This window comes from Tripterygium wilfordii, chromosome 21 (genome assembly GCF_013401445.1).
Source record: "Tripterygium wilfordii isolate XIE 37 chromosome 21, ASM1340144v1, whole genome shotgun sequence".
Classification (NCBI taxonomy): Eukaryota; Viridiplantae; Streptophyta; class Magnoliopsida; order Celastrales; family Celastraceae; genus Tripterygium; species Tripterygium wilfordii.
The window spans coordinates 7,118,418-7,132,770 of NC_052252.1; the positions used below are offsets into that span (position 1 = coordinate 7,118,418).

Genomic DNA, 14,353 nt, shown 5'->3' on the forward strand with positions numbered 1-14,353 from the left:
AAGGGATAAAATCCCACATCGGTTGTTGAGGGGTCTTATATCCAGCATATAAGCTGGTGCAGGCCTTCAACCACTTGCCTAGGTCTTTTCCTTATGGAGGGGCCTGGGAACTGCCACGGCCCAAAGGGCCAAGATGGTGGGGAGACCTGAGTTTGTGGTTGTGTCACTGACCCAATTTATCAGATGGTATCGGAGCAGGTGTGCTCGTCCCCGATAAGAAGTCCACTCGTTGGTCTTGGGCAAAGCCCAGTCCATGAGTGCGGGGGAGTGTTAAGGGATAAAATCCCACATAGGTTGTTGAGGGGTCTTGTATCCAGCATATAAGCTGGTGCAGGTCTTCAACCACTTGCCTAGGTCTTTTCCTTATGGAGGGGCCTGGGAACTGCCACGGCCCAAAGGGCCGAGATGGTGGGGAGACCTGGGTTTGTGGTTGTGCCACTGACCCAATTTATCAGATATATAATTCATTAAAAGGAATTTAGTATTTCAGATCAAGTTACATTTATTAAACTAAATATTAACACAAGACATATAAATAGCTAGAAAAATTTTCACTCCCGCAATGCCTCATTCATCTCAAATCCTGGCTACATCCTTGCACTCGGCATCCCATATATCTAAACCTATTGTTGTCCTAATCATTTGATCCCGCGACCGTTCTGCTCTGGCTCACCAACCTATGATAACAAGCACCATAAGCCATTATTGACCCTAACCCCCCCCCGACCCGACCAACCAAATACGATTTTTGTACCCCGCTCACCAAAATGGACAGAACTTGCAACGATTGCCTGACACGATGCCACCTGCTTTGGTAGATCTTTCCTTCCGCCAATCACATTAGTTCATGTCTCTTGACACACGCCTTGTCAAAGATATCAACAAAATATCAATGATATCTTTGACAAATCAACAAAATCTTTGAATTTGTCAAAGATATCAACATCTTTGATTTACTTTATTGACATTATTTTTCTTACTTTTCCTTTCTAACGCCTATATAAAGGCATGTTGTACACAATCAACATATAGTGAAATACAGATCTTTTACTTCTCTAACATATCCTTTTACTTCTCTAACATGGTATCGGAGCCTTGGTAATCACTGTCCCATTTCATATCAGTTTCTCAGCTTCAAATTCTATTTCATCTTTCTTGCCTACTGCAGTCCTTTCTTTCGTCATTCCTTGATCTGGTTGTTATATTTGCACCTGTTTATTGCACTTATGGACAAATCAGATATCTCTCAACCCATCAACATTGTGTTAGATGGGCGTAACTACGTTTTATGGGCACAAGCCATGTGCAGCTTTCTCAAGGGTAGGAGACTTTGGCGATATGTCACTGGTGATTTCATTCTACCTACACAATCCCAAGATGAAGCTGATGATAAGTTTGCTGAACGTTTAGAAACTTGGGATAGCAAAAATCATCAAATCATCACTTGGTTTCGTAATACTTCAGTATCCTCCATCAATCTTCACTTTGGTCGATTTGATACTGCCAAAACTCTCTGGGATCATCTTGCTCATCGTTACACTGCCACCGATCTCTCTCATCAATATCAGATAATTCAGAATCTCAATCAGCTACGTCAACAATCCGGACAAACTGTCACTGACTTTCACTCTCAAATACAGTTTCTCTGGGATCAACTCACTCCTACTGAACCAGTCTGGAAGAATACTGAAGATGCCAAAGCTTTTACCACATATAAAGACCATCGCCGGCTGATTCAATTTCTTATGGCCTTACAAGATATTTTTGAGCCTACTCGTGCAGCCTTACTTCATCAGAAGCCATTACTCACTCTTGATCAAGCCCTTGATGATCTTGTTTCTGAAGAAACACGGCTCTCAATCCGTCAACCACGACATCTCGACACAGTACTTGCCACTCCTCAGGTACACCAAACAAAGAAAGCTGACACTTCTTCAAAGTGTCGATATTGTCATCTATCTGGTCATATGATATTTACATGTCCAACTCGCAAATGTCGCATATGTCGCAAAATTGGACCAAGACACTATGAACAAGATTGTCCCAGCAAAGGTGGATCAACTCAGGGCACTCATTCCAGAACACATCTTTCCGCTGCCACAACTGATCATACTGCACAGGAGAGTCCTGAACATGTACCCACAACCACTCAATTGACCAGTGATCTTGAGTCACTACTTCGTCAATTCCTTTCTAACTCTGGTAACCATTCTATTTCAGCATCCACCACTGTGTCAGGTAAATCATCATCATGGTTCTTTGACTCAGCATGTTGCAATCATATGACTACTGACTCTACTCTTTTCACTTCCACACACTCTTCTTCGCATTTGCCATCTATACAAATTGCCAATGGTTCAAGGATAAAAGCTAGTCATATTGGTCACATATCTACTCCAAACCTATCAGTGTCCAATACATTTCTTATTCCACAACTCACTTTGAACCTGTTATCCGTTGGTCAGTTATGTGAACTTGGTCTTAATATTCTATTTACTCCTTCTGGCTGTTCTGTACAGGATCCGAAGACGGGACAGACGCTTGGGACAGGCCGTAAAGTTGGGCGACTGTATGAGCTCATCTCTTTGCACCCCTTGCATCCTACTCTCCCGTGTCATCAGTTTGCTGCATCCACAATTCCAGCTTCCTCTTTGAGTCTCTGGCATTCTCGATTGGGCCATGCTTCTGTTAGTCGTATTCAGTCTCTTGTTTCTCATGGTCATTTGGGAATTGTTTCTAATAATCATTTTGATTGTTTAACTTGTCCTCTAGCTAAACAATCTGCTTTATCGTTCAATAATAGTGATTCTGTTTCTCATGCACCTTTTGACCTTGTGCACTCTGACATTTGGGGACCTTCTCCTACTGCTTCTATGGGGGGTTCCAAATATTTTGTAATTTTTGTCGATGATTACTCTCGTTTTACATGGATCTATCTCATGAAAACTCGTTCTGAATTTACTACAATCTATCATGAATTTTCTCAGATGATTAAAACTCAGTTTTCATGTCCTATTAAAACTTTTCGCACTGATAATGCCATGGAATATAAGGATTCTAAATTCTTAACCATTTTACATGACCATGGCACTATTTGTCAGCGTTCTTGTCCAGGTACTTCCCAACAAAATGGAAGAGCCGAACGTAAACATCGACACATATTAGATACAGTTCGGGCTCTTCTTATCTCTGCCTCTTGTCCTGCACGTTTTTTGGGTGAAGCAGCTCTCACTGCTGTGTTTACCATCAATCGGATTCCTTCATCAGTCATTGGTAATCAATCGCCTTATGAACGTCTTTATGGGTCTGTTCCTAACTACAATTTACTCAAAGTATTTGGATGTGTTTGTTTTGTTCTCCTTCAACCACATGAACACACTAAATTAGAACCTCGTACTCGTTTTTGCTGTTTTCTTGGGTATGGGATAGAACATAAAGGTTATAGATGTTGGGATCCTATCTCCAAACGACTTCGCATTTCTCGTCATGTCGTATTTCTGGAAAACACTTTGTTCTCCTCAGTATCACATTTCTTATCTCTTCCTTCTCCCACTAACATGGTTGATCTATTTCCTGATGAACCATCTCCCTCTGAGTCTCATACAGGTGACACTCAAATTACTTTGCCTGCTCCTGAACTGTCTTCCTTGTCTGATGGATCTACTACAGACACTACCAGTTCCCCTACTCTTCGACGCTCTACCCGGGTAAGAGAACTTCCTATTAAACTTCGTGATTTTCAGTGTTTTGCCACTACTCTTACCTTATATGAGCCTCAGTTCTATTCGGAGGCCAAATCTAATCCTGTTTGGCAACAAGCTATGTCTGAAGAATTGCAGGCACTTGAGCAATCTCATACTTGGGATCTTGTTTCTCTCCCACCAGATAAGTCTGCTATTGGTTGCAAATGGGTTTACAAAATAAAAACCAAGTCTGATGGTTCTATTGAGCGATACAAAGCCCGTCTTGTTGCTAAAGGCTTTACTCAGGAGTATGGCATTGATTATGAAGAGACATTTGCTCCAGTTGCTCGTCTTACTTCAGTACGCAGTCTGTTAGCTATTGCTGCTGCTAGAGGTTGGACATTGTCACAGATGGATGTGAAGAATGCCTTCCTCAATGGTGATCTTGCTGAAGAAGTCTATATGAAACCTCCTCCTGGCTATTCACATCCCCCTAATACAGTCTGTCGCCTTCGTCGTGCCTTATATGGCCTCAAACAAGCTCCACGCGCATGGTTTGCCAAGTTTAGCTCTACTATTCAACAACGTGGTTTTCAATCCAGTTCTTATGACTCAGCATTCTTTGTTCGTCGGACAACCTTAGGCTGTGTTTTTCTACTAATTTATGTCGATGACATGATTATTACAGGAGATGATTATTCTGGTATCACTGATCTTAAGGAATATCTTCAACAACAATTTGAGATGAAGGATCTTGGTTCTCTAAGTTACTTTCTTGGCCTTGAAGTACTCTCAGACACTACCGGGTACTATTTATCTCAGGCTAAGTATGCTTCTGATTTACTTGCTCGAGCAGGTCTCACAGATAGTAAGATTACTTCTACTCCACTGGAACCTAATATCAAGCTTAAACCTTCTGATGGTACTCCTCTCAGTGATATCACCCTCTATCGACAATTGGTTGGTAGTCTCGTATATCTTACTGTCACCCGCCCTGATATAGCCTATGCTGTACATGTTGTTAGTCAATTCATGTCAGCTCCTCGCTCTTCCCACTATGAAGCAGTCATTCATATATTGCGTTATATCAAAGCAACTCTTTATTATGGCCTTCATTTTTCTGCTGCTTCCTCACTTGAGTTGCGCGCCTACTCTGACTCCGATTGGGCTGGTGATCCCACTGATAGACGATCAACCACTGGCTTTTGCATCTTGTTAGGGGATTCTCTCATTTCTTGGCGAAGCAAGAAGCAGACTTCAGTTGCTCGTTCGAGCACGGTGGCTGAATATCGTGCACTTGCTACTACCACTCAAGAAATTGTTTGGCTTCGTTGGCTTCTTGGAGATATGGGAGTTCAATCTCCCAGTCCTACACCTCTATTTTGTGATAATAGAAGTGCAATCCACATTGCTCACAATGATGTTTACCATGAGCGTACCAAACACATAGAGATTGATTGCCATTTTACTCGTCAGCATGTCACACAGGGAACTATTCAACTCTGCTCAATATCTACCCTTGTCCAACCTGCTGATCTCTTCACCAAGCCACTCCTGCCAGGTCGTTTCAGAGACTTAGTTTCCAAACTCAAGCTTACTTCTACTGCACCAACTTGAGTTTGAGGGGGGATGTCAAAGATATCAGCAAAATATCAATGATATCTTTGACAAATCAACAAAATCTTTGAATTTGTCAAAGATATCAACATCTTTGATTTACTTTATTGACATTATTTTTTTTACTTTTCCTTTCTAACGCCTATATAAAGGCATGTTGTACACAATCAACATATAGTGAAATACAGATCTTTTACTTCTCTAACATATGCTTTTACTTCTCTAACACGCCTGTTGCTCAAAACTACCTTCCCATGACTGACTTACAGTCTGCAGCAATGTGGCTGGCCTACGTCACCTTTTGGTCACCCAGGGCTCCATTATAAATACCCCATCCTTTCTTCAAATGAGGGCATATTCAAGTCCTACTCACTCAAACAGCCTAAAAACTCTTAGCCTCACTTTACCCAGCCTTCACCCAAGTTCTCAGCATCTCATTCAGCATTTTGTCCTACTTAAACCCACTTGACCACTTCCAACTACTAATTTGATCGTCAGAGTTTTTTTGACAGGTACCCATCGATGACCAAGTTTGTTCTATCCTCAACCCTTTTTTCATTTCTTATTAAGATTCTAAGTGGCTCAGAATAATTTTTGTTGACCATTATATTTGGACATCTACGGTGACCAGTCAAACGATACCAAAGTTTTGTTGAGGAGTCGTTTGGTACTGAAGTTGTGGGTGAGCCTTACCATCATGAACGGCATTCCAAACTTAAATTTTTTTTTAAATACGTGTAAACTAACCAATTGAAACTGTAACTACCACAAATGTTTGGTTTCCCAGTTTATTTTATTTTATGGCACAAATCTTGGTTTCCTAGTTAGTATAACGCAAACAATGCATTAAATAGTAGGGCTGTTATTGGTATGGTAAATTATCCATTGGTATACCATTACCGACGAATTGGTTACCGAAAATAGCAAAAGATTGGTATACCGTTACCAATTGTTCGGTACGGTAAATTTACCGATGATTTCGGTAATGGTAACGGTAAGTAAAGTTCAAAACCGGTAAATTTCCCGATTACCGACATATATATTAAATATATATTAATATTATTTTTAGTTTTAGTTTTATTTAATTATGACCATTAGATTGATCTAATTTAATCTAGGCCATTGATTATTTTTAGGGTTATCATTTATATATCACTCTTAGCAATTTCATTAACTTTAAAGCAGTGTTTGTTACATAACAAAATGTTTTGTTGGTATTGATTACATGCTTTTCTTCTCCCTTTCCATTATGGTCTTTTATCTTTATTTATCTTGTTTCTTTTAGCTTTCCTGCAATGGAGTTTAAAACACTTCGGATACTAAAAATATTAGAAATTAATGAAATGAAAGATTTTCCGTTATAGATTGTTGGAATAATGTTATGTGAATTCTCCTTTCTTTTTTTCTCCGATTGATAGGTATTTTCTCTTCTTCACATGTAGCACAATGATCCTTCTCATTAATCTATCATTTTTATTATTGGTATGGTAGGCAAGATGAAAGTGTTGTAGTATCATACAATGACTATTAAGCACAATGCTACTTGATGCATTTTTTTTCTTCTCTTTTTTATATAGGTTTTAAGAATTGGTAAATTTACCAATTACCGACTTACCATTACCGATCGATCGGTATACCGACCATCGGTATACCGACTCTTCCGGTAACGGTAACGGTAACATTTTTTGAGTTACCGAAAGAATTGGTATGGTAACGGTATTCCGTGTTTGGTAACGGTAACCGTACCAATAACAGCCCTATTAAATAGCGAGTCCTTCTGTGTGTGAACTTGAAACGCCAAGTCGGCAAAGACATTTCCAGCACTTACTGGTAGTTGTAAGGGCAATTCACTTTTTTTTTTCAATTTTAATAAAAATATTAATGAAAAAATAATCCATTAATCATGAAGATGAAGGTACTTCTGGATCCGCACTCACTTGCGCTGCCCGGACGATCTACGGCGGGAATCCGACTATGTTTCCCGGCAAGCAAACAGAAATAAATGGCATATATACAACTGAATTAAATCAAAGTACTTATATTGAAGATGGGAATGATCTTTCGTTAAATTCATCCAGTGAATCAAAATAGACACAGTAAGTAGCTAGTTATGAACAACAATGAGAAACGCTGGTTTCCCTGTTGCAAAAAAAAGGCGGATCTAGACATCTAGTGACGTATCCACAACAAAGAGCTGATCAGTGATCGTTAAACATCTCATCGGATCACAGTCACGCTCTCCAAAACCTCTCATAATTCTATTCTTTTGCTTTTCTTTTTTTCTTCTTCTTTCTTCCTTGTAAGGCCTATCTTAAACCAGAAGGACATCGGAGTAAATAATTAAAACAGAGCAGATGACAAAGTTTAAAAAAAAAAAAAAAAACCGTTGAATCTACGGTGGCCGTTCTGCGACACGCAAAATCTCAGGGAAAAATCAGGCGATTTCGGGCGGGGGAGGGAGGTTGAGATCGAGACCAAGAACTCTTGCTGGCTTGTTGATAACATCATGATGACCGAAATAATCAACAACGGAAGATGAATCGGAATCGCTCTTTGCCCCACCAGAAAACTCGGCTTTGAAATCACGATGGTTATGGTGATCAAATCTGAGCCGTCCGTAATGCTGAGTCGGCAGAGGTCCGGCTCTCATCACGGAATCGAAGTACAACAAATTCGGAGCGGGAACGCTGCCGACAAAAACCCCGGCCATCGCCGGCACCTGCTGAAAAGGGAACCTAACTGTGGAGCTGAACCCAACGCCACCGAGATTAAGATCCAATGGAGATGATTCGATCATGGGAGCCGCCTCGCGACTTGAGGACTCCACAGTACTACTCTGACTCGGGCTCTGGTTATTAGTATCGATCTTATCGTTTATCTTGCTGTGATTGATGCTGTGTACAATTTCACTAGGAAAAGGGAAGTTAGTCTTTGCTTTGGCACCGCGAAACTCACGGGCAGCGGCGTCATAGGCCCGAGCGGCTTCCTCCGCTGTATCAAAAGTTCCGAGCCAAACACGGCTCTTCTTGCCCGGATCCCTAATCTCCGCCGCATATCTCCCCCACGGCCTCTTCCTCACTCCCCTGAAATGTACCTCCTTTCCAATTCCGTGAACTTTAACGGCGGCGGTGGCGGCCGATTTCTCCCTCGGTGCCATTACCAAAGGATGAAGCACCGTTTTTACGAGAAAGCTTTGCGTGTTTAATGAGAAAATGAGGGGTTACTGTAGGGCCAGGAAGGGGAAAGGGAGGTATGGATTGTTTTATAGAGGGATTGGGGCTAGCGAAGAATCGGCGAGGAAATGAAGAGGGAGAGGGGAAAGAGTTCAGTCAACGATGGATTTGACTGAGAGGGCGGCTGAAGGGTGGGCATTATGTAAGCGTTTAGGAGTGTGGTGAGGTGTTATGAGGTAAAAAATTGTGATGCTGTAAGGTGAGTTGAAATACAAAAACTGTTTCACATGTCACAAAAAACTGTGGTGCTGTGAAGTGTGTTGCAACTGAACACAGTTACAACACACTGTCAAACTCATACATAGTCATGTAATCCTAGTGAGTTGTGATTACGTGGCATTGTAGATTTGTCAAAAGAACGGGATCATCATCATTATTATCGGATGGCTGTAAATGCATACAGCATACTAGATTGTGTAGGTGACTTGGGTCTTAATAGTAACCAGCCCATCTAACATTTATGTATTTAACTTACATGAGAGGTAACACCATGACCTTGCGTGATAACTTAGTTTTTTTAATTTGTACAAGGTCAAATAGTATGATTTGGAAAATTTTTGAATTTGATTTTCATTTCATGCAATATTCTTGTTATTACACACTAAATTTTAACTAAACTTATTATGTAGTTAGGTAATAAATTTTTATCCATACAAGTCCGAGATTAGACATATATAGCTTGTCCTTTAGACAAACTCAATTAATATGATGTTAAAGTAATTTTCTCTTGTTAAAATTTATTAATTTGAAAATAATTTTAATTTAAGTCTCTATTTAACGAAAGCGCGTGGGAGGAAGTGATTGTGATTTTATAACCAAAAAAGACCTTTTTTTCCTGGTAAATCGCCTCGTGACTTGGATAAAATTTTCAATTTGATTTGTGGAGGGAGAGAGACTGCAGCCCCCACTGACAATACCTTTTGAACCGCTCGCTTGAACCACGAGGTGTTGGCCCATTAACCAATAAATAATCGACACGACATGTTTTGCATTTACGCGTGTTGAATGCAAAACGTCGACACCCAAAGCACCTCTCTCTCTCAGAAAAAAAAAAAAAAAAACAGCCGCAACGACTGTTACCCACATGAGTATTCTCTGACCAGTAATCAATTTATCGGACAAGCCCATCCCCTCACTCCCCTTTAAAAGTGCGTGCCCTACACGCTCCTATGGGCTTAAGAGCAATTTGACTTTACTACCCTTTGATTTGGGCATTCCTTTCTTACTAGATTATGCACAATTATAAGTAATTACTAATTAGTGCATATAAAACGTAATGTGTCCCATTTTCTTAGTCATTCTTTCTATTTTGTACTGTCACAAAACTAGTGTCAATTTTCTTCATTAAATAATAATTCTGTTGTTGTATTTCAAAATTACCTTATTTCAAGAAGAAAAATATAATCATAAATTAGGGTAAATTTGGAATAACACGATTATTTTGTGTAGTTGAATTGCATTAAATCATGTCTATTTAAAAAATTATATTTTCAAAGGATGATAGATAAATTAGGATTGAGGGAGTACTAATTAAGGCATATCGCGACGGCAGAAAAGGGACCTAAAGGTATTTCAGTCGAAGCATTTCCTCTTTCGCTAGGACATAAGCGGAATAAAACATATTGGGTGTGAATTTGATATTCTAATTAGAATAAGTAGGTAAAACACCATAACTGTGAAATCCAAAGAGGGTATATGTACTAATTAATTGGTTCCATGTGTTAGACCTTAGAAGGGACTTGCACGGTGCCCGCCCTGTAGGGAAAGCAATATATCGAGTCCTTTTGTAACTAAGCTAGCGGCTCAACAACTCAATTATTGGCCTTGGCCTTATATTTTACCTAATATATCTTGATCCATATAATTATGGGAATGGAGGCGATTCTGAATATTGGTAAGATATATTAACAAGTAAAAGAATAACACAACAGGGCATTAAAATGGATGGCCTCGAGAGCATTTATAAAATGCTGCTCAAATTAGCAAATTTGTTTTACAGGCGCAAGTTCAGGTTGTTGGGTGTGGACGTGTAGGATTGCTGACAAGTACAAAATCCCAATCAACCTTCTAAAAATGAATGAATTGATTCGGGATGAATATATTCAGTTTGGAGATCGGAATTTGAGTCTTTACAGAATCTCAATCCATGCATATTTGATGGAAAGAATATCACACATACCACATAATTCTTTACCACTGTTCGCTCTCTATCACAATCCAAAATTCCAACTTATATGCACCGATATCAAATGAACAATTTTCGGTGCCGGACGTTTCGGGTGTAAGTAGGCTCCACCCATATCTCCCGCGTTTGATTGACCCCAATAAAACCACTTATTCTCGTAAATATAATCTCAATTAATGACATGGCAAGTTCTTGGCTGCCTTAAAAAGATGACATGGCAGGCTTTGATAAGGAGAAAACCTTCTCTCACTTTCAAGATTTCAATAATGTATAGATATTATAATGCGGACATACATAACCACACAGAGGCTGCAAACCACGTTACATGTCAAGGATGTGGTGATAGACTATTAAAGAGGGTAAGATATGGACGCACCGCACATTAATGTTATGATAATGCTTTAGATCCTCAAAATGTAACCCCAAAATACCCTCATTTAATATGGAGTGTTGGATGTGGAATGAGTTTTTACATGTTTATTTTTAATCAATGACTACTTTAATATTACGTAGATTTGATAAACTTTTGAGGGTTTTTAGCATTGCCCTTAATGTTAAATACCATGTTTGGTGAAATTCAACTATGTGATTTATAAGACGGCCAATTTCCACAACATTGTGCTGGTCAAATTATAACAATTAACCATCTAGGGTGACTGAATTTTGGTAGGAATGAATACTTTCAGGTTAAGACTTAAGTTTAACTCTCCACGTCGCCTATAAATATCTTATTCATAAAAAAAAATTGAAAACATGAAACACGTTTTGACTAATATGTGTTTGACCAAATGTTGCACTAAAAATATTTGATGAGACAGCATGTCAAAGCCACCATAAACAGCAGCATCTTATTCGATCCTCTTTAAAAGCGACATTGTTGGACGAGACGTGTCAAAATCGGAATGGAGATCTGGCAACTTTATCAGATCCCATCATCCATGTAATTTGCTAATTAATGCTTTTGCGTGTTGACCATCATCATCAACTTTTCAGTCCTCACATGTGCGCCCACTAAAATTTTCAGTTCTTGCTGCCCCAAGCAACACGAGTTGTTGATACTCTGATTTGGTCAAAATTAAATTTATAAAGGTATCTATATTACAATTTTGTAAAAGTATTTTGGGTTTTAATTGAAGCAAATTTTTTTTTTGAATATTAATTATGTCGAAAATAGGATTGACCATAATTGACGAATCAATTGGTCAGAATAGCTTCTTCGGAGGATTGTTCGTCTACCTGCTCAGTTAAAAAACGTGAGATACGGAGACACCGAGGGAGTACTTGGGGAACCTTTTGTAGGTGTAAACCAAAGTCCCACATGATCTACTAGATATGAGATAGATGGTGGGTTTATAAATGTGAACAATATCTCCATTGGTATGAAGTCTTTTGAGTAGATTCCAAGAATAAATCTGCGTAGTCTTACACCCAAAGTGGACAATATCATTCTAATGTAGAGATGTGTGTGATCCAGAGTCCCAACAACTGGTGTCAGAGCTAATTGAGGGGAGGCACTATGGTACTTTTGTTTGAGGGGAGGATTGTAAAATGTGCGAACAAAATACTGCATCGATTAGACATGGGGAGATGGATAAGTTTATATACTATGGACTATCTCCATTGGAAAGCCTTTTGGTTAGAAACTCAATAGTAAATCTATGTGGACCTAGGCCGAAAGCAAACAATATCATAATAATGTGGAGAGATGTGGGGTCCATAGTCTCAACAAGAGAGCCATAGTGTCACAATTGTTGTACGAATGGCCACTTAACATGTCCAGACAACAAGCACTCTGATTTAACTTCCAACATACTTGTCCGAACACCCAGGTCACCTCGTCTGGATAGTACTTCAAACTTCCTTGAGCGGTAAGTCTAGTAAGGGTATTCTGCCAAGCTATGCACTTCCAAGCACCAAGGCTATCCGGACAACAGTTCTAGAACAGCAACATATCATATAACAAAATTAGCCTCCACAATCAACATCTCTTCGATGCTCAAGTCAATACGAGTTCTGCTGCTGAGGAATGCTCGGTACTCGAAGCTTTCCTTTTCTAAATAAGCAATTGAAAGTGAAAAGTTCAAAATTCATTTACCTGGCGTTTGAGGTTTCCATGTTATATGAGTTGAAGAGTTCTAATTATAGTAGGAGTAGGTCTCTCATTTCCTAATCTTGAAGAGGATTTTTTGGACTGTAGATCACTTTCAGATTCCTTCCCTATTGTGAGTTGGACTCTTATAGAGTTTGTGTCCCGTTGATGCAAATTCTTGGATTAGCCGAGGTGCCTCTTCGGTCCTATGTTGAAGTGTCTCCTCAGTAGGGGTGGATGCACGTTTAGATGAAGGGGGCAATTACCCCTCTCTTATTTTTATTTTTGCCCCCTTAATTTTTTTAAAAATACCCTATATATTCCCATATTTCAATTATGCCCTCTTTAAATCCCATCATCTTAAGGTGTGTAGAATCTAACGTGCCAAGAGCAAGATAAGATTTGAGGAAGTGCTCCTATAAAACAAAACCTTTAATTGAAATACTTATGTAAGTATATTAATAGTTTCTCTTTACTCTCTCTCACCTCTCTAACTCTCTTGACTCGACGACTCCCGTCACTCGTAGATCTCAAATCCAAATTCGTTGTGATTTCCTCTCAAAATCCAGCACTTTGCAACAAAATTTCCAATTATGAATTATGTTAAAACAACACTTTGCAACAACATTTTCTTCTATAAATAGTCTTGCGGGGTGTTGCCCCAAAACTCTTGTAAGAATTTTTTGCCCCTCTTTATTTAAAATCCTAGCTCCGCACTGTTCCTCGGGATGGTGCCGAGGGGCCTCCTTGGATATCCTGAACGATTCTTCGGATTAGTTTCGCCTATGACGACTCCTCAATAGGGAGCTTCTCAGTCTTCGGCTTCGTCTCCCTCGATACAAAGGGTGTCGCGTGGGCGTATCGTATAGGAGGGGTTATTTTAGTATTATTAGAGGTATATACAAAGATTCTAATGTAAATATGTCCTTAAATTTAGAAGTCTACTAGCTTCTAATCTCAATTGTTGGATTTGATCAACGACTGAGATTAAAATTAATATAAAAAATAATATACCTACCCAACCGAATCAACCCCCACTTCCTTCTTCCACGCCCCATATGTTGTTCTTCTGTCAATACACATGACAGCATTGGGTAAGGGATCGATATTCCTCTCCTTGTCGGCTTCTAATTCTATGACCGTCGTAGTGATATGGTGAAGAGAGACTGGTAGGAACCACGTTTGAAATCTTGGTCCAACTATTTCTATAAACATATATAGTGGTCCTATACCAATTACGTGATGTCGGAACTAGTGGACTGACCCAAAAGAAATCAGAATACAAAATATTGTCATGCATAATGTTTGGAAAAAAATGAAATTTCTTCTCTACATTATCTACACGACAGGCTACACCCTCACACTCGTCACTTGACAATCATTCAAATATCCAAAGATCACATAAGGTTAAAGACAAGCTTCTAACTTGTTTAAAAAAACTTGTGTCGGTTAATAAACCAATGTCTATGTCGTGGTCCATGACAGCAATGAATGTTGTCTTCTTTTTTTGAGGATGATGCACTAATTAAATGTAGGCTCTTTAATA

At 39.3% G+C, this 14,353-nt stretch overlaps 2 protein-coding genes across 2 annotated transcripts; one reads left to right on the forward strand and one right to left on the reverse strand.

Annotated features, from left to right (window-relative positions):
- Positions 1-3,906: 3,906 nt before the first annotated feature.
- Positions 3,907-5,328, forward strand: LOC119989949 (uncharacterized mitochondrial protein AtMg00810-like). The gene has a single exon (XM_038835725.1). The coding sequence runs from the start codon at positions 4,095-4,097 to the stop codon at positions 5,298-5,300; it is 1,206 nt and encodes a 401-aa protein (XP_038691653.1). The 5' UTR covers positions 3,907-4,094; the 3' UTR covers positions 5,301-5,328.
- Positions 5,329-7,317: 1,989 nt separating this feature from the next.
- On the reverse strand, positions 7,318-8,612 carry LOC119988347 (ethylene-responsive transcription factor 4-like). Its single transcript, XM_038833348.1, has one exon. It carries the CDS (start codon positions 8,455-8,457, stop codon positions 7,735-7,737), a length of 723 nt encoding a protein of 240 aa, XP_038689276.1. The 5' UTR covers positions 8,458-8,612; the 3' UTR covers positions 7,318-7,734.
- Between the last annotated feature and the right edge of the window lie 5,741 nt (positions 8,613-14,353).

Coding starts and splice junctions, on each gene's coding strand:
- LOC119989949 (XM_038835725.1), top strand. CDS start 4,095: ATGGATGTGAAGAATGCCTTCCTCAATGGTGATCTTGCTGAAGAAGTC.
- LOC119988347 (XM_038833348.1), bottom strand. CDS start 8,457: ATGGCACCGAGGGAGAAATCGGCCGCCACCGCCGCCGTTAAAGTTCAC.